General features: G+C 56.5%; 1 protein-coding gene and 1 long non-coding RNA gene across 2 annotated transcripts; one reads left to right on the top strand and one right to left on the bottom strand.

The window, feature by feature from the left end:
* The first annotated feature begins 171 nt into the window (after positions 1-171).
* LOC132533851 (uncharacterized) lies at positions 172-17,491 on the top strand. Its single transcript, XR_009545591.1, has 3 exons — positions 172-486; positions 6,325-6,459; positions 17,280-17,491. It is a non-coding gene; the product is annotated as an uncharacterized LOC132533851 (long non-coding RNA).
* Positions 1,085-4,215, bottom strand: SBK3 (SH3 domain binding kinase family member 3). Its single transcript, XM_007535175.2, has 4 exons — positions 3,798-4,215; positions 3,307-3,454; positions 2,801-3,003; positions 1,085-1,985 (listed from the first exon to the last, which is right to left on the bottom strand). Exons 1-4 carry the CDS (start codon positions 3,840-3,842, stop codon positions 1,287-1,289), a joined length of 1,095 nt encoding a protein of 364 aa, XP_007535237.1. The 5' UTR covers positions 3,843-4,215; the 3' UTR covers positions 1,085-1,286.
* Positions 17,492-18,668: the final 1,177 nt, after the last annotated feature.

Here is an 18,668-nt window from a genome sequence, read left to right on the forward strand (position 1 = left end):
CCCTGAGGCCTGAGGGAGGAGGGGCTGGGGACCTCAGGGCAGATGGTGGAGCTGGCTAGTGGTGCAGCACAGCACATGTATCTGTGAGTCCTCAGGTTCGAGACCTGCAGTGCACACGCCAGAGTGATTCTCTGCTTCTCCCACCTCCTAAGTCAAAGACTGGGTGAAGACTTCTTTTTCTTTCTAATTTTCATTAGATAGGACAGTGAGAAATTGAGAGTGGAGAGGGAGACAGAGAAGGGAGAAAAAGAGAGACACAGCCCTGCTTCACCGCTCATGAAGCCCCCCCACTGCTGGCGGGGACCAGGGGCTTGAACCCGGGATCTCTTGCTTGGTGATCTGTTTGCTTAACCCAGGGTGCCACCCGCTGGCCCCCGAATATTTCCTGATGAAGATGACCTGGTCGTGGAAAAGGCCCAGTGGGACGATCGTAGAACAGCTCCGTGGGGCCTGCTTGACTCTAGTGACCAGCGAGAACCAGCGCAGGTGTGGTGCCGCCTTTTATTTCAGAAAGGCTTCCCATAGGCAGAGCGGCTGCCCCAGGGTGCAGATGGCAGGACTCTGTGCCCGCCTGCCCCCTCGCCACCCCCACCTCTACACAGCCCCAGGTCCCCGTGGACTCCATCATCCGGGCTGGTCAGCTTTCTCCCCAGGCCACCGTCACTGTGGCTTCACACAGTGCATCTGACACTGTGCTGTAGGGGAGCCCAGGACACCCCCAGGCCCTGCAACCACACAGGTGTCTGATTCCTGCTGGGGGTGGCATGGTGCTGTGGACCCTGGACGGGGGGGGGGGAGGGGAGGAGTGACCCTGGTCCTGGGCGTGGAGGTGGCCGGTGGGGCCTCAGTCAGGGAAGGTGCCCTCAGGGGCGGGCACACTGGGACCTGAAAACACCTGCAGGAAGGATGGATGGTGTGAGTGTGAGTGTGTGTGTGAGTACACTTACGGGCTGAAAGGCTGAGTGACTCCCCCATACCCGCGCCAGCCAGGGAGGTGGGGAGGTGCAGTCTGTGCTCTTCCGTTTCGGATCCTGAGAGCCCCGTGGGGCATGTGGACAGTGGGACACATGGTCACCCAAGGTCTTAGAGAGGCTGGGGGATCTCTGGGAGTGAGAGAGGAGGGGCTGGCAGACCCATGGGCCTGAGGCAGGAGGTCCGCTCACTGTGGACAGGAGAGACACCTTCTGGCTCGTCCTCTCAGAGCAGCTGTCTGTCTATCCAGGTGTCCGTGGAGGAGAGGGAGGTGCGTCTGGCCCAGGCTCCAGCCACCTGTCTCAGTCACCTGGTCAGGGAGCTTCCCCCCCTGTCCCCCTTTTCCCCCCAGCTTTGTCACCATCCTCCTCATCTGTCCACTCCTCCAAGCTAGACCTCCCTTCCTCCTCCTCCTCCTTTTCGTCCTCCTCCTCACCTCCACCCACACTCTCCAGGCCTCCCACTTCCTCTCTGCCACCCTCCAGTCCCCAGTCGTCCCCCAGGAATTCCAGGACCGTCAGCGGGGGGCTCCTGGTGTCAGGGTCCAGGTCCAGCAGCCCCAGGAGCAGAGCCAGGGCAGGGGGTGCAAACTGCCCCCAGGAGGCTGGGGGCCGGGGTGGCCGGGGCTTGGCGGTCACCCACCCGGCGAAGGCTTCAAACTCGGGGTCTGGGGCCAGCGCCACGTCCCAGGGGAAGGCGGCGGTGGAGGCACAGAAGAGCAGCACCCCCAGGCCCCAGGAGTCGAGTGACGGCCGCAGGGCCAGTGTGGCGGGGGGCCGTAAGAGGCAGAGCTCGGGGGGCGCGGAGGGCAGGGGCCCCGGGGGCGCAGCCACCGGACTCCCCTCAGGCCGGGTCAGGCCCAGGTCGCCCAGGGCCACTCGGCTGCAGACGGGGTCGAACACCAACACGTTGTCGGGCTTCACATCGGCGTGGACCAGCCCGCGGCCGTGCAGGAAGTCCAGCGCTCCGGCCAGCTGCGCTGCCACCCGCTTCAGCAGTGGCTCCGGGAGGCCCTGGGTGGGGAAGCGGGCAGTCGGGGGCCGGGTTCAGGACGCACCGCCAGGCCCGTGGCTGCCTCCAGCGTCCCCCCAAGCCCCTCCTCAGCATGCCCTCCAGGTCAGCACCAGCTCACCCTGCCACCCCTCTGCAGAGCAGGTGCTCAGCTCAAGGGAACCTCGGACCACGTCCCACCTGCCTCTGCACCCCCTTCCTCACCTCCTCTGCACCCCCTTCCTCACCTCCTCTGCACCCCCTTCCTCACCTCCTCTGCACCCCCTTCCTCACCTCCTCTGCCACCTGGTCCTCTCCAGTGACCCACTCACTTTCCGTGAACTTAGTAGCCACCTTTCTCCTTTTTTGCACCCATAGATCCATCATCCATCCATCCATCCATCCATCTTCCATCCATCCAGTGTTCCATCCACCCATTAATCATCCATCTATCCCTCCATCTGTCTATCCACACATCCATCATCCCTCCGTCCTCTTTCATCCCCCCACTCACCACCCCGCAGCTCTAAGCATCACACACCCTTCCAGCCATCCACCAAGCCATCCCTTCATCCTTCTGTCCAGCTGTCCTTCGATCTAGGCACACGCCCGTCCACCCTCCACCATCCTTCCCTCTGTTTACCTTCCTTCTGTTTATCCCCATCCCGTCTCAAGTGCAAAGCCCTTCGGGTGAGCTCTACCATCTCCGCGTCACCCTGCACCCTCCTGGGCTCGCCCTTGCCCGTCACTGCCCTGCCCACACACCATGGCCCTCAGCCTGTTGGGGGGGCTGTGTCCTGTGTCAGGAAGCCTGTGGCCTGGGTCCCCCTGCCCTCACCCTCTCCTGCAGCATCCCGCTGAGGTCACCGCAGGGCGCGTACTCCTGCGCGAAGGCGAAGTACTGGGGGGTCTGCAGGGGTACCCCCAAGGTGTGCAGCAGCCCCGGGTGGGCCGACACGCAGCGGCCCACACAGAACTCCCTCAGGAAGGTGGTCCTGGGCACCAGGTCCCGTCGCAGTAGCTTCAGAGCCACGGCCGGGCCTGCAGGGAGACGGGGCCTCAGAGCCTCAGCCTCCTCCCCGGCCCCTCACACCCCTACTGCCTGTCCCCTCTGTGCTCTGCTGTGTGGCCTCCCCCCACTGTCTGACCCTCCCTGGGCCCTGGAGTCCTCTCGTCCATTGTGCTCCTGACTTGCTGTGTGACCTCAGGCGAGTCTCTCGCCCTCTCTGGGCTAACTCTCAGCAAACATCAGACTCCAGGCTTCCCGAGAGAGGGGACCGAGACCCCTCAGCCCCCCCCCACTCCAGGTCCCCTGCCTCAGTGGTCCCTGCGGTGGGGACTCACCCCCTCGGCGAGGCCGGGCAAGGAGCACGCGGCCATAGGAGCCGGAACCAAGCTTCTGCAGGAGGTGGTACTGGGCCCGCAGGGTCCTCAGGGGGGTCACCCGGCTGGCCGTCAGCTCTGCCAGCCGCTGGAGGGCTGAGGCTGTGTCCTGTGGGCGGGGGACAGGGACAGGGACGGGGTCAGCGTCCCCAGGGAGGAGGATGAGTCACAGTGACTCAGGGGCACCTGTCTGGTGCGCTGGCAGGGCTGGGCAGATGGTTAAGGACCCTGCCCGCCACCCTCTGTGGGTGCCCCCAGCCCCCAGCCCCCACCGCACCCCTTCTGTTTCTCTTGAATCCATTTCGGGATGTGGGGGATCTTGGTTTTGCTGTCTCCAGCAAAGCTTTGCGTGATTCTGGGCCTCCGCAGCTTCTCGGGGTCCCTGCCTCCCCTGGCCGCTCCCTCTCCCTCCTCCCCCTCCCTCTCTCTCTTCCTCATGCTCCACCTCTCACCTCTGGGTCCCCATCCTCAGGGCTCTGGGGGTACCTGAACTCCATGTCAGGGTCACCCGCTGTGGACTGGCCCTCTGCTGTGGGCCTCTCAGAACCGGCCTTCACTTCCGGAGCCCGGCAAGACCCGGAGCCTGTCTGAAGGGTCTGTCTGAGCCTCCTCTCGGGGTCCCTCTCTTTGCTGGGGGACAGCTCTGAGCTCCTCCTCTCCCTCTGGCCTCACAGTCTGCCCTCCCAGAGGGGGGATCTCTCTGTCTCTCTTGGTCTCTGTCACACTGGCTCAGCTCACAGGCTGTGGGGTCTCCCTGTCCTGCCGAGGGTCTCCAACCTGCTCTTTCATGCTCACCCTCTCCCAACTGTGAGTGCCCTGTCTGTCTGTCTGTCTGTCTGTCTCTCGGTCCCCAGACTGTCCCCCGAGCCCTCTCTCCTCCCGGCTGTCTCTCCCAGTCTCTCTGTCTCCCTCCTCCTCTCTTTGTCCCACTCCCCCTGCAAACCTTTTGTCTCTCCCTCTCTTTGGAGCTGAGACAGGGGCGTGTGTGACGGCTCAGCAACGCCTGCGTCCCACACCCCTCCCTCACCCCCCCTCCCCTTCCAAACTTAGACCAGCTTGAACTCTGGGCTCACAGCCCAGGACAGACGGGACAACGCACATTGTGAACCCCCAAGGGCCAGGTCTGTGAGTGTCAGAACAAGGGGGGACTGGCCCTGCCACACACCCGACCTGGGATGGACCCAGAGCCCTCTGAGTGAGTCCTTGTCCGCAGCTGGGCACCAGGCTTCCAGGCCGAGGGACCTGTTCCCGGAGACCAGCTGCCCAACACAGGGCACCCAACACCAGCCCTCCACCCTCACACCAAAGGGTCCTCCAAGCCCTACTCCCTCAGACCCAGGGTTCCCTCAGCCCATCGTGCCTCACATCAAAGGTTCCTCCAGACCCTCATAACTCACACCCAGGGATAAATAACCCAACCTCCCACAGACCCAGGGGTCCCCAAACCCCTCCTCCTTCAGGCCTAGAGATCCCACAAACCCTCCTCCCCCAGGCCCAGGTTGCCTCCAGACCTTCTCCATGACACCAAGGGTCCCCCAGCACCTCCTACCTCAGAACCCGGGGACCCCGACCCACCTCTCTCAGACCCAGGGGTACCAAACAGCTCCTTCTTCAGACCCAGGGAAACGCAGCCACTACACCCCAAGGTCAGGGGTCATCCAACCACACCCCCGAGAGACCCAGAGTTCCCCAGCCTTTCCTCCATCACACCCAGGGGTCCCCAGCCCTTCCTCCATCACAGCCAAGGGACCCCCCAGCCCCTCCTCCTCTCACACCCAGGGGTCGCCCAGCCCCTCCTCCCTCACACCCAGGGGTCCCCCAGCCCCTCCTCCCTCACACCCAGGGGTCCCCCAGCCCCTCCTCCCCCACACCCAGGGGTCCCCAGTCCCTCCTCCCTCACACCCAGGGATGGCCCAGCCCCTCCGCCCTCACACCCAGGGGACCCCCAGACCCTCCTCCCTCACAACCAGGGGTCCCCAGACCCTCCTCCCTCACATCCAGGGGTCCCCAGTCCCTCCTCCCTCACACCCAGGGGACACCCAGCCCCTCCTCCCTCACACCCAGGGGACACCCAGCCCCTCCTCCTCACACCCAGGGGACCCCAGCCCCTCCTCCCTCACACCCAGGGGTCCCCAGTCCCTCCTCCCTCACACCCAGGGATGCCCCAGCCCCTCCGCCCTCACACCCAGGGGACCCCCAGACCCTCCTCCCTCACAACCAGGGGTCCCCAGACCCTCCTTCCTCACACGCAGGGGACACCCAGCCCCTCCTCCCTCACACCCAGGGGACACCCAGCCCCTCCTCCCTCATACCCAGGGGTCCCCAGGCCCTCCTCCCTCACACCCAGGGGTCCCCAGCCCCTCCTCCCTCACACCCAGGGGACACCCAGCCCCTCCTCCTCACACCCAGGGGTCCCCAGCCCCTCCTCCCTCACACCCAGGGGTCCCCTAGCCCTTCCTCCCTCACACCCAGGGGTCCCCCAGACCCTCCTCCCTCACACCCAGGGGTCCCCCAGCCCCTCCTCCCTCACACCCGGGGTCCGCAGCCCTGTCCCTTAGAGGCGCTGTCTGCAGGCAGAGTCCTAGAACAAAGCGCTTCTTCCCCACCATCAGCTCTGCTCTGAGCAGTCCCGTCTGGGGAGAGGGATCCACACCGGCCGCTCCGGGGCCCCCTAAGGGAAGATCGTGCCCCCAGTTTGCAGAGCAGGAAACTGAGGCTCCCGTGCTGCGCCCTCGTCCAAGGTCGGCACTGAGCGGGGCAGGCGGCTGGCCAGGTCGGGTGACTCACATGGATTTCCACTATTACTACGGCCCTGCTATTAATAAAGCCACGGCCGCAACACTGAGCTGGAGGCCTCCCAGGCCCGGCCGCCCGGCCAAACGTCCTTCCTGGCCGATGCTGGGAGTTGGACTGTGCGGGGCTGCCACATGCTGGCAGGTGGGGAGCAGGCCTCAGCCCAGGGTTACTCCGTCTTTAGAGGAAATGAAACACATTGTATCGAGTGAGACAGGGAGTCACCACAGCACCAGTCCCCATCCATGGAGCTCCCTCCCCCACGCAGTGTGTGGTATTCCCATGTGGTGCCAGGGGCTCGAACCTGCAGCCTCAGACGTGGTAAGGCATGAACTCTACCAAGTGACGTATTTTAAAATATTACAGCCTATTGACATGTCCTTGTTTTTAAAATTTTTAATATTTATTTATTTTCCCTTTTGTTGCCCTTGTTGTTTTTTATCGTTGTAGTAATCGTTGTTGTTATTCATGTCCTCGTTGTTGGATAGGACAGAGAGAAATGGAGAGAGGAGGGGAAGACAGAGAGGGGGAGAGAAAGACAGACACCTGCAGACCTGCTTCACCGCCTGTGAAGCGACTCCCCTGCAGTTGGGGAGCCGGGGGCTCGAACCGGGATCCTTAGGCCGGTCCTTGCGCTTTGTGCCACGTGCGCTTAACCCGCTGCACCACCGCCCGACTCCCTGCTTTTTCTTTATTGGGAGGGTTTAATGGTTTACAGTCAACAGTAAAATACAGTAGTTGGTATGTGTGTGACATCTCTCAGTTTCCCACATCACACTCTAAGCCCTACCTGGGTCTTCCATTGTATTCTAGGACCTGAAACCTGCCCTCCCACTCCCAGAATCTTTTTTATTTTGGTGCAAGACACCAAACCTAGTCCAAGTTCAGCTTTGTGTCTCCCCTTCCATTCTTATTTTTCAATTTCTGACATCTCTCTCTCTCTCTCTTTTAAATTCTTTTTAAAATTAATTTTAGATTTGAGCGAGATGCTTATTTTTGAGAGAAAGAGACAGAAACACCAGAGGCCTGCTCAGCTCTGGCTTATGGTGGTGCAGGGGACTGAACCTGGGACTTTTGGAGCCTCAGGCATGAGAGTCTGTTCGCATAACCATTATGCTATCTCTCTCGCCATGACATCTATTTTTTAAAATGAAAAATAATTTGGTGTCTGGTCCTTGTTTGAAAGCACCCCAATTACAACTCCCCCAGGAGGTCCAGAGAGGTGGACACAAGGAGGCACTGGGTTAAGGGACAAGGGGCCTCCTCTTGCCCTTTATTCTTGGCTGGAGTTGATGTCCTGGCTGAGACTAAAATTCACCAAAATATGTCACAGGCATCATGAGAAGCTGCGGCCCAAATACTTGGGTATGTTTCTTGATAAAAGTCGAGAGAATTCCCTGCTCTAAAATAAATCTAATGTAGCTTAACTTCAGGAAGGGCACTAAAGATGAGAAGACAGCTAAGAGTCAGAAGACAGCTCAGCCAGTCTGAGCAGCAACTTGCGTGTCTGAGGCCTCAGAGTCAAAGGTTCAGTCCCCAGCACCGCCTGTGCCTGTGCCTGTGCCTGTGCCAGAGCTGAGCAGTGCTCTGGTCTCTCTCTCTTTCTCATTAAAAAACTCAGAAGAATTGGGGGGCCGGGCAGTAACTCAGCAGGTTAAGCGCACATGGTGCAAAGGGTGGGGACCAGAGTAAGGATCCTGGTTCGAGCCCCCGGTTCCCCACCTGCAGGAGGGTCACTTCACGGGCGGTGAAGCAGATCCACAGGTGTCTGTCTTTCTCTCCCCGTCTCTATCTTCCCCTCCTCTCTCCATTTCTCTCTGTCCTGTTTAACAACAACAGCAGCAATGACAATAATAATAACAACAACAACAACAACAAAGGTAACAACAAGGGCAACAAGATGGGGAAAATGGCCTCTAGGAGCAGTGGTTTCGTGGTGCAGTCACCGAGCCCCAGCAATAACCCTGGAGGCAAAAAAAAAAAAAAATTAGAAGAATTGATTAACAACTGTTTATTTTTATTTTTGGACAGAGACAGAGAGAAATTGAGAGGGGAGGGGAAGGAAGAAAGGGAGAGAGATAGCCACTTGACAGCTCAGGCAGGGGAGGACCGGGGCCTCGAACCTGGGTCCTGGTGCACCAACACGCATGTGCTGTACTGAGTGCGCCCCCGGCCCCAGCAGAGGCCTGAGGCAAAGTAGTCTGTGGTTGACCTCCGTAAAGACACAGACCATCCGCCCACGCACTGATTCCATGTCCACACGCGCTGAGTCCTCCAAGTGATGCCTTTGGTGGGTCCCCAGCGTGGAGTCCCTAAGGGCCTCGCCAGTCCAGGCCACAGCCCCTCCAGACCCTCCTCCCTTCTGCTGACTCCACGAGCTGCTGACTCTGTCCCGAGCGCAGAAGTCATTGCATTTGGGCTGCAATACTGGCCATTACTCCACAGCCAGTTCCATTTTTAACTTGAGAGAGCCAGGTCAGGGCCTAATCACTGTGCCACCTACCGCCCCAGTTTCAGGACCTGACTTAAAATAACAATAATGACAGGGAGCCGGGCGGTGGCGCAGCGGGTTAAGCGCAGGTGGCGTACAGCGCAAGGACCAGCGTGAGGATCCCAGTTCAAGCCCCCGGCTCCCCACCTGCAGGGGAGTCGCTTCACAGGCGGTGAAGCAGGTCTGCAGGTGTCTGTCTTTCTCTCTCCCCCTCTCTGTCTTCCCCTCCTCTCTCCATTTCTCTCTGTCCTATCCAATAACGACGACATCAATAACTACAACAATAAAAACAACAAAGTCAACAAAAGGGAAAATAAATAAAATAAAATAAATATTTTAAAAATAAAAATAACAATAATGATAATAAAAATAAATTTATTTGCTCATTCATTCCTGAGTGAAAAGCTAGGCATTTGGCAATTCTGATCTCACCAGGGGAGTGCTGACTCTGACCACCTCCCTGGCACCCCTTTTATTTTAATCCGTTCAAGACCTGGGGAGTCTTCCCAACCACCCCTGGGCTGGGAGCTGATTTCCAGTTTAACCAACAGTTGGAAAGCGACAGAGTCAGGATTCCTTGAGGAGAACCCTGACAAGATCTGGGGAGTTGGGACTGTGCTCCTGCTTGCTGGGGGCTGGGGGCAGACCTGTCTGTTGCCCTGGGCCACTCTCTGGCCAGGTGTGTGTGTGTGTCCCTGTGGTGTGTATGTCTCAGTGTGTGTCTGTGTGTGTGTGTCCGTGTGGTGTGTGTGTCTGTGTGGTATATGTGTCTGTGTGGAGTATGTGTCTTTGTGGTGTATGTGTCCGTGTGGTGTGTGTCTGTGTGGTGTGTGTGTGTGTGTGTTTGGTGTGTGTGTCTGTGTGGTGTGTGTGTGTGTCTGTGTGGTGTATGTGTCCGTGTGGTGTGTGTCTGTGTGGTGTGTGTGTGTGTGTGTCTGTGTGGTGTGTGTGTCTGTGTGGTGTATGTGTCCGTGTGGTGTGTGTGTGTGTTTGGTGTGTGTGTCTGTATGGTGTGTGTGTGTGCGTTTGGTGTGTGTGTCTGTGTGGTGTGTGTGTCTGTGTGGTGTGTGCGTCTGTGTGGTGTATGTGTCTGTGTGGTGTGTGTGTGCATTTGATGTGTGTGTCTGTGTGGTGTGTGTGTCCGTGTGGTGTATGTGTCCGTGTGGTGTGTGTCTGTGTGGTGTGTGTGTGTGTTTGGTGTGTGTGTCTGTGTGGTGTCTGTGTGTGTCTGTGTGGTGTATGTGTCCGTGTGGTGTGTGTCTGTGTGGTGTGTGTGTGTGTGTGTCTGTGTGGTGTGTGTGTCTGTGTGGTGTATGTGTCCGTGTGGTGTGTGTCTGTGTGGTGTGTGTGTGTGTGTTTGGTGTGTGTGTCTGTGTGGTGTGTGTGTGTGCGTTTGGTGTGTGTGTCTGTGTGGTGTGTGTGTCTGTGTGGTGTGTGCGTCTGTGTAGTGTATGTGTCTGTGTGGTGTGTGTGTGCATTTGATGTGTGTGTCCGTGTGGTGTGTGTGTCCATGTGGTGTGTGTCCGTGTGGTGTGTGTCCGTGTGGTGTGTGTGTCCGTGTGGTGTGTGTGTCCGTGTGGTGTGTGTGTGTGTGTCCGTGTGGTGTGTGTCCGTGTGGTGTGTGTGTCCGTGTGGTGTGTGTGTGTGTCCGTGTGGTGTGTGTGTCCGTGTGATGTTTGTGTTCGTGTGGTGTATGTGTCCATGTGGTGTTTGTGTCCCTGTGGTGTGTGTGTCCGTGTGGTGTGTGTGTCCGTGTGATGTGTGTGTCCGTGTGGTGTGTGTGTCTGTTTAGTGTGTGTGTCCGTGTGGTGTGTGTCCATGTGGTGTGTGTCTGTGTGGTGTGTGTGTCCGTGTAGTGTGTGTCTGTGTGGTGTGTGTCCATGTAGTGTGTGCGTCCGTGTGGTGTGTGCGTCCGTGTGGTGTGTGCGTCCGTGTGGTGTGTGTGTCCGTGTGGTGTGTGTGTCCGTGTAGTGTGTGTCTGTGTGGTGTGTGTCCATGTAGTGTGTGTGTCCGTGTGGTGTGTGTGTCCGTGTGGTATGTGTGTCCGTGTGGTGTGTGTCCGTGTGGTGTGTGCGTCCGTGTGGTGTGTGCGTCCGTGTGGTGTGTGTGTCTGTGTGATGTGTGTGTCCGTGTGGTGTGCGTGTCTGTTTAGTGTGTGTGTCCGTGTGGTGTGTGTCCGTGTGGTGTGTGTGTCCGTGTAGTGTGTGTCTGTGTGGTGTGTGTCCATGTAGTGTGTGTGTCTGTGTGGTGTGTGTGTCCGTGTGGTGTGTGTTTCAGTGTGGTGTGTGTGTCCATGTAGTGTGTGTGTCTGTGTGGTGTGTGTGTCCGTGTGGTGTGTGTCCGTGTGGTGTGTGTCCATGTAGTGTGTGTGTCCGTGTGGTGTGTGTGTCCGTGTAGTGTGTGTGTCTGTGTGGTGTGTGTCCATGTAGTGTGTGTGTCTGTGTGGTGTGTGTCCGTGTGGTGTGTGTGTCCGTGTAGTGTGTGTGTCTGTGTGGTGTGTGTCCATGTAGTGTGTGTGTCTGTGTGGTGTGTGTCCGTGTGGTGTGTGTGTCCGTGTGGTGTGTGTGCAGAGCCCGCAGGCCGTAGCCGCTGCTCCTGGAGCTGAAAGGCCAGCCTGTAGAGCAGCCCCTGGGTTAGGGGAGGGGGTGAGAGGGGCCGCCTCGGGCTCCCAGCCCCCGGAGACTCACTGGTGATCCTGGGAGCTTTGCACCTCCCCATTTAGCACCGCCACTTCTCAGGGTCACCCCGAGTGACCTCGAGGAGCAGGTGTGTGGGGGGAGGGTCTGGCGCTGCCCGTGGGGTGCACACGCCCCTCTTTGCGGACTGTAGCTGGCGGGTCACCCCTGCCCGTGCCCGTCCCTGGGTGCGCCCGCAGCCAGCCCCTCTGGGGACCGGGGCTGCTCTCAAGTCTGACCTTGGGTCCTGCTCCGTCCAGGGGATGCTGACCGTCCACGCCTCAGTTTCCTCCTTAGGAAGCTGAGTGACTGCCTGCTGGCCCCAGAGCGCTGCTTTAAGGCAAAGTCGGGGTCCCTGGGCTGTGTGCTCTGCATGCTCCATCTCACCTGGTAGCAGAGTACGTGTGTTCACGTGGTACTACAGAAACCAAGTCTAGTGACATTGTGGGAAGACAAAAATAAGAATCAAATGGCCCAGGAGTTGACACGGTGGATAAGGCGTTGGGTTCCCAGTCATGAGGTCCCAAGTTTGAGCCCTGGCATTGCACGTGCCAGAGTGATGCTCTGGTCCTCTCACTAATGATTCAGTCTTGGAAACAAACCTAAAAAGAGAAGCATTACGTTTGTTAAATAGGTCATATGTGATTATTGCATGGATCAGTGTGCATTCCATACCTGAAGTCAATTCTATTATGTCTAAGTGCTGGTACAAGGAATCTAATACTCATTTTTTTTTTTTTTTTGCCTCCAGGGTTACTGCCAGGGCTCAGTGCCTGCACCACAAACCCACCGCTCCTGGAGACCATTTTTTCCCTTTTGTTACCCTGGTTGTTTTACCATTATTGTGGTTATTATTATTGTTGTTATTGACGTCATTGCTGTTGGACAGGACAGAGAGAAATGGAGAGAGGAGGGGAAGACAGAGAGGAGGAGAGAAAGACAGACACCTGCAGACCTGCTTCACCACCTGTGAAGCGACTCCCCTTCAGGTGGGGAGCCGGGGGCTCAAACTGGGATCCTCACACTGGTCCTTGCGCTTCGTGCCACCTGCACTTAACCCACTGCGCTGCCGCCCGACCCCCCGATACTGATGTTTTAATTTACCATATATATACAGCTTGGGCTGGGAAGGTGGTTCTGAAAGTGCAGTGCAGGACTTATGGGAGTGAGGGCCTGGGTCCAACCCCCAGCAGTATGAATGGACACTGGGCTCCCACTGAAAAAAATTGCAAATACCCATTTGGGAGCTCTCTCTCATTCTCAACTGAAAAAAATTCTTTAGAGATCATTTCAAATAAATTTCTTTCTTTTCTTTTTTTTTAAAATTTTTTATTTATAAAAAGGAAACACTGACAAAACCATAGGATAAGAGGGGTACATCTCCACACAATTCCCACCACCAGAACTCCGTATCCCATCCCCTCCCCTGACAGCTTTCCCATTCTCTATCCCTCTGGGAGCATGGACCCAGGGTCATTGTGGGATGCAGAAGGTGGAAGGTCTGGCTTCTGTCATTGCTTCCCCGCTGAACATGGACATTGACAGGTGGATCCATACTCCCAGCCTGTCTCTCTCTTTCCCTAGTGGGGCAGGGCTCTGGGGAAGTGGAGCTCCAGGACACATTGGTGGGGTCGTCTGTCCAGGGAAGTCTGGCCAGCATCCTGCTGGCATCTGGAACCTGGTGGCTGAAAAGAGAGTGAACATACAAAGCCAAACAAATTGTTGACCAGTCATGGACCTAAAGGCTGGAATAGTGCAGATGCAGAGTTGGGGGATCCTCCATTTTGCAGATAGCTAGTAGGTATATTTTAGTTATATTCCAAAGGGCCTGTGACTAGACTAGTTTTTTTCTTCTTTTTCTTTTTTCCCCTGAGCCTGAAATTTTACATGCAGGTGGATCCACGTTATTGTCTGGGGAGATGATGTCATGGTTGGGAAAAGGACCAGAAAGCTGGATCAGGGAAGAGAGTGGCTCCTTAATATGGGAAACGGGTATAAACATAGTTGATTGTAGACCCCATTGATTTGATGTGATCTGAGGCCCAAATTTCTTTCTTTCTTTTTTTTTTTTTTTCCCACCAAAGCCCTGCTGAGCTCTGGCTTATGGTGGTATGGGAAACTGAACTTGGGAACTCAGAGCCTCAGGCATGAGAGTTTCTTTCTTTTCTTTTCTTTTCTTTTTTTTTCTTTTTGCCTCCAGGGTTGTTGCTGGGGCTCAAGGAATCCACTGCTACTGGAGGCTATTTTTTCTTAATATTTTATTTTATTTATTTATTCCTTTTTGTTACCCTTGTTTTATTGTTGTTGTTATTGATGTTGTTGTTGGATAGGACATAGAGAAATGGAGAGAGGAGGGGAAGACAGAGAGGGGGAGAGAAAGACAGACACCTGCAGACCTGCTTCACCGCCTGGGAAGGGACTCCCCTGCAGGTGGGGAGCCGGGGGCTCGAACCGGGATCTTTCCGCCTGTCCTTGCGCTTTGTGCCACCTGCGCTTAACCCGCTGTGCTACCGCCCGACTCCCTATCTTTTTTAAAAAGATTTTATTTATTTATTTATTTATTTATTTATTTATGAGAAAGATAGGAGGAGAGAGAAAGAACCAGACATCACTCTGGCACATATGCTGCCAGGGATTGAATTCTGGACATCATGCTTGAGAGTCCAAAGTTTTATTATGTGCCACCTCCTGGACCACATCTATCTTAAAAAAAAATTATTTATTGGGGAGTCGGGCGGTAGCACAGCAGGTTAAGCACAAGGACCAGTGTAAGGATCCTGGTTCGAGCCCCCAGCTCCTCATCTGCAGGAGAATCACTTCCCAGGCGGTGAAGCAGGTCTGCAGGTGTCTGTCTTTCTTTGTCTGTCTTTCTCTGTCTCCCCCTCCTCTCTCTCCATTTCTCTCTGTCCTATCCAACAATGACGACATCAATAATAACAACAGTAATAACGACAACAATAAAACAACAAGGGTAACAAAAGGGAATAAATAAATTATTTAATTTTTTAAAAATTATTTATTTTTTCAAGAGAAAGATAAGAGGAGAGAAAGAACCAGACATCACTCTGGTACATGTGCTGCCAGGGATTGAACTCGGCGCCTCATGCTTGAGAGTCCAGGGCTCTACCCACTGCACCACCTCCTGAACCACTTATGGTCTGTCTACCTATTTATCACTATCTTGTGAAATAAACAAGCCTTTGAAAAACTAAAATAAATAAATAAGTAAATAAATAAATTTTAAAAAGGGGTAGGTGTTGGCGCACTTGGTTGAGCCCACATGTTACAATGTGCAAGGACCCGGGTTCAAGCCCCCAGCCCCCGCCTACAGGAGTATAGCTTTGCGAGTGGTGACGCAGGGCTGCCGGCATTTCTCTGTCTCTCTCCTCCTCTATCTCTTACTAGCCTCTCAATTTCTGGCTGTCTCTATCCAATAAATAAAAATCATGTAAAAATTAAATAAAATAAAAAATAATAAAACAAGAAAGAATTGACTAGGAAGTACCATGCCTATGAGCCGGCTTTGAGCCCCAGCACCATCTGGGATTGCCCAGCCACCAGGGGGAGCTCTGGCGCTGTGGTGTCCCTCCCTCTTTCTCTCCGCACTGCCCCGGCTGAATGAAAACTGGCCTGGGCAGCGGAGAAACAGCCTGTGTGTGGGAGGTCCCAGGTCCTCTTCTTCTTCTAGCGTTTGCCCTTCTTCTGTAGCCAGTCAACAGCGTCAGGTTGAGCCTGATGTCAAGTTTCGAGACCTCCTTTGAATCTGGAGAGGTGGCAGTCGTTCACTATGTGGGTCATAGTCTGTCTGGAGCCGCAGGGCCAGTTCGCGTCGTCTCTGGCTCCCCAGCGATGGAACATAGCGGTGCACCGGCCATGGCCTGTTTGATAGCGATGGAGGAGGGCCCGATCATAACGTGCCAGGTCAAAACCGGGTTGACGCTTGCAGGGGTCTGTGATGAGGTGTTTGTTCTTTACCAGGTCCTCAAGAAACAAAGTCAACTTCCCCTCCACCTGTATCTGTCTGCAAGCTTCCGAGGGTCCAGCGTCACCCCACCTGCCCTGGCTGCTTTGGCCCCGACAGCCCAGCTCCGTGATGATGTGATGACCTTCACTCCCGTGGGCTCCGAGGCTCAGGCCCGTCTGTGTGGCGCTGAACCCCCCCAGTGCTTGGAGATCTGTGCAGCTGGGCTCTTCCTCGAGGCTCCAGCCATCGTCACTTCCTTTCAGAAATATTGTTTGACTTATTTCATGAGCCTGAGAGAGATAGACTGCAGAGTGAGGTGGGAGAGAGAGAGAGAGAGAGAGAGATGGAGGGAGGGGCCAGGTGGTGGCACTTGCCACCATGTGCAAGGACCTGGGTTCGAGCCTCCGGTCCCACCTGCAGGGGAGAAGCTTCAGGAGCAGAGAAGCAGAACTGCAGGTGTCTCTCTTGATCTCTCCCTCTCTATCTCCCCCTCCCTCTTGATTTCTTAATTAAAGGTGAGGAAAAGCAGAGGAAGCACAAGCTGGGAGTGGGGAGACTTGGAGTGTTGTCATGGAGTGCCAGCTGCCACCAGGCGGCAAAAATAAACAAGAGAGAAGAAACCAGAGCATCACTCTGGTGCCTGCGACCCTGGGGGGTCAGGCTCAGGACCTCGTGCCTGCGAGTTCCAGGCCCTGTCCACTGTGCCACCTCCAGGGTCAACAGGCAGCTTCTCAGCTCCCCGCACCCCTTCTTTCTGACCCCCTCCCCAGGTCAGGCTCCCCATTGTCTCGGGAGAAAAGGAGCTCCCCAGGCCGGCCCTCGGCCCTCTGGGAGTTGTAACTTCCACTGCAGCTGCTGCAGACAACCCCCCCCCAACATCAGGCATCCGGAAGGGCTCAGCCCCTCCCCTCCCCTCCCCTCCCCTCCCCTCCCCTCCCCTCCCCTCCCCAGGGCAGCCAGACCCACTGTCCCCTCCTGGGGGCCAGCAGAATGCAGGTTTCCCCAGCCCCACCCAGAAGAGATCATTCCTGTGGATGCCTGAACTCAGCCCCCCCACCAGGCCTCAGGCTGATCCCCGAGCCCAGAGGGGCAGGGGCTATTTATTTCTGTTATTTATGTATTTATTTGGACTATTTACTTCTTATTAGCCACCACCTTTGAGAGTTGAGGAGAGGGAGGTTGGAAGGAGGCTCTGGCCTGGAGTCCCACTCAGGTCTGAGTCTGAGCCCCGACCTGGGCCTCAACCTCTGTCTGCACCCTGAGCCTCTGTGTTGGGCCTACAGGTTAACCGCTGGGGCCTAGAATATGCTCCACCCACCTACTCACACCTTTCCGGGAGCCTGATCTGGGGCGGGGACACACAGACAGGGGGTTCTGGACTTGACCAGGAAAGTGTGTGTGTGTCCACCCTGGTATGCAGGCGTTTATGTTTATTTGTTTGTCTATTTATTTGCCTCCAGGGTTAGCACTAGGGCTCAGTGCCGGCACTATGAATCCACTGGTCCTGGCGGCCAGTTTTTTCCATTTTATTGGACAGGACAGAAAGAAATTGAGAGAGGAGGGGGAGATAGAGAAGGAGAGAGAGAGAGAGAGAGAGAGAGACACCTGCAGCCCTGCTTCACTGCTTGTGCAAGTGGGGACCTGGGGACTCGAACCCAGATCCTTGCACTTAATACATGTATGCTTAACCAGGCGCATCACCACCTGCTCCTCCTTTCTTTTTTTATTTTATAATAAAATGTTTCTAAAATTTTTATTTATAACCACTGGGGCCTTTTGTGGCCATGGGATTCCACGCTTCCCCCTTTGCGACACAGACGGAGACACAGAGGGGGAGAGACAGCACAGCAGAACTGCTTCACCCCGACTTCCTCTGGTGCTGTGTGTGGCGCTCCATACGGTGCCAGGGCTTGCACCTGGGTCGCCGCGCAGAGCACAGAGTAACGTGTGCATTTCCCTGTGAACCCTCTCCGGACTCCCTGTTTCATTTTATTTTATTTCCTTTGTGCAGCTCTGGGTCCTGGCACGTGCATGAAACCGCCCTGGCGTGGCCTGGAAGGCCGATGTTTCCTTGTTCTCCAGAGAAGAGGAGGCAGACGCAGAATGGAGACACTATTTCAGCCCCCGGAGCCCCACCTGGTGCCGTCCGTCCACAGTGCTCCCAGGTATTTGTGGGGCTCAGACGCTGGGTCCTGAGTGTGGGGAAGCGGGCGCTCTACCAGGCGGGCTATTTCCCGGCACAGTGGGCACATGTCCGTGCCATGGCGCTGGGCTCCACACGACTGTACAGGCAGGAATCTGCCTGGCCCTGCCGGCGCCCTGCACAGAGGCGCTCAGATCGGCACCCAGTGGGTATCGGGGGGAAGGTTTGGGCGTAGCGGGGAGCAGGCTGGGAGGACGTCTGAGCAGGAGCTAGGGCTTGACTCTGGCACATTGGACGGCAGGAATCGAACCCAGGGCCCAGCCAAGGCCCTCCAGCTCAGGACCTCACACTGCCATGGCCCTTTCTCTCTGTGTGTCTCTCCCTTTCTCGTTGTCTCTTCCCCTCTCCCTCCCTCAGAGGGACCCAACTTCTGGCTCCCCATGTGCCCCCAGACCAGAGCCCCATTCTGGGAGGGGAATGTGGCCGGATGTGGGGCCTGGAGCCAGGTGAGGGGCAGCAAATATTCCTGGAGCCTGAGGTGGCAGGCGCGGGCTGGGCGTGGTGAGATAAGGCTGAATTCCAGACTGCCGCCAGCGGGGAGGGGTGGGGGGGGGTAGCCGCATGTACAGGGGAGGCAGGAGGAGCCGCAGGAGTCTGTGTAGTTGGGCAGGTGACATTCCTCACACAGGCCTGGAAAGAGGTGCCCTCGCTGGTGGGGGCCATGTCTCCAGCTCCTCCTCCCACCCCAGCCGGAGGCCCCTCCTACCCCCCTGTTGTTTTGTGTTTTTCCAGAGCCCTGCTCAGCTCTGGATTCTGGTGGTGCCCGGATTGACCCTGGGACTTCTGTGCCTCAGGCATGAGAGGCTCTTTGCATAACCACTATGCCATCTCCCCTGCCCACCTTCTTTTTTTCTGTCCTTCTTTTTCCTTATAGAGCAGAGACAAACTGGGATGTAGGGGGAGGGAGAATTAGAGCCGTCTGAAGTACTGCTCCACCTCTGGCCAGATGCTGGTTCCCGGGTCCAGACAGGTGTCTGTGTGACGGCCAACAGAGGCTGCAGCTCTACAGAGAACCGTTCTTTACGGAACTGAGGGCCGGTGGGGGTGCACGTGTTGCAGTGTGCAAGGACCTGGCCTGCGGGGGTCCTTCACCTGTGGTGAAGCAGGGCTCAGGTGTCTGTGTGCCTCTGTCTCCCTGTTCCCCCCTTCCCTCTTGATTTCTGGCTATCTCTACCCAATAAATAAATAAAGATTTTA

Source organism: Erinaceus europaeus, chromosome 2 (genome assembly GCF_950295315.1).
Source record: "Erinaceus europaeus chromosome 2, mEriEur2.1, whole genome shotgun sequence".
Lineage (NCBI taxonomy): Eukaryota > Metazoa > Chordata > Mammalia > Eulipotyphla > Erinaceidae > Erinaceus > Erinaceus europaeus.

Excerpts from the sequence above, each read along its gene's own strand:
- SBK3 (XM_007535175.2), bottom strand. The coding sequence starts at position 3,842 with ATGGAGTTCAGGTACCCCCAGAGCCCTGAGGATGGGGACCCAGAG. Across the intron at positions 3,455-3,797 it reads CTGAGGATGGGGACCCAGAG|GACACAGCCTCAGCCCTCCA; the intron begins GTGAGAGGTGGA and ends CCCCGCCCACAG. Across the intron at positions 3,004-3,306 it reads TGCCCGGCCTCGCCGAGGGG|GCCCGGCCGTGGCTCTGAAG; the intron begins GTGAGTCCCCAC and ends GTCTCCCTGCAG.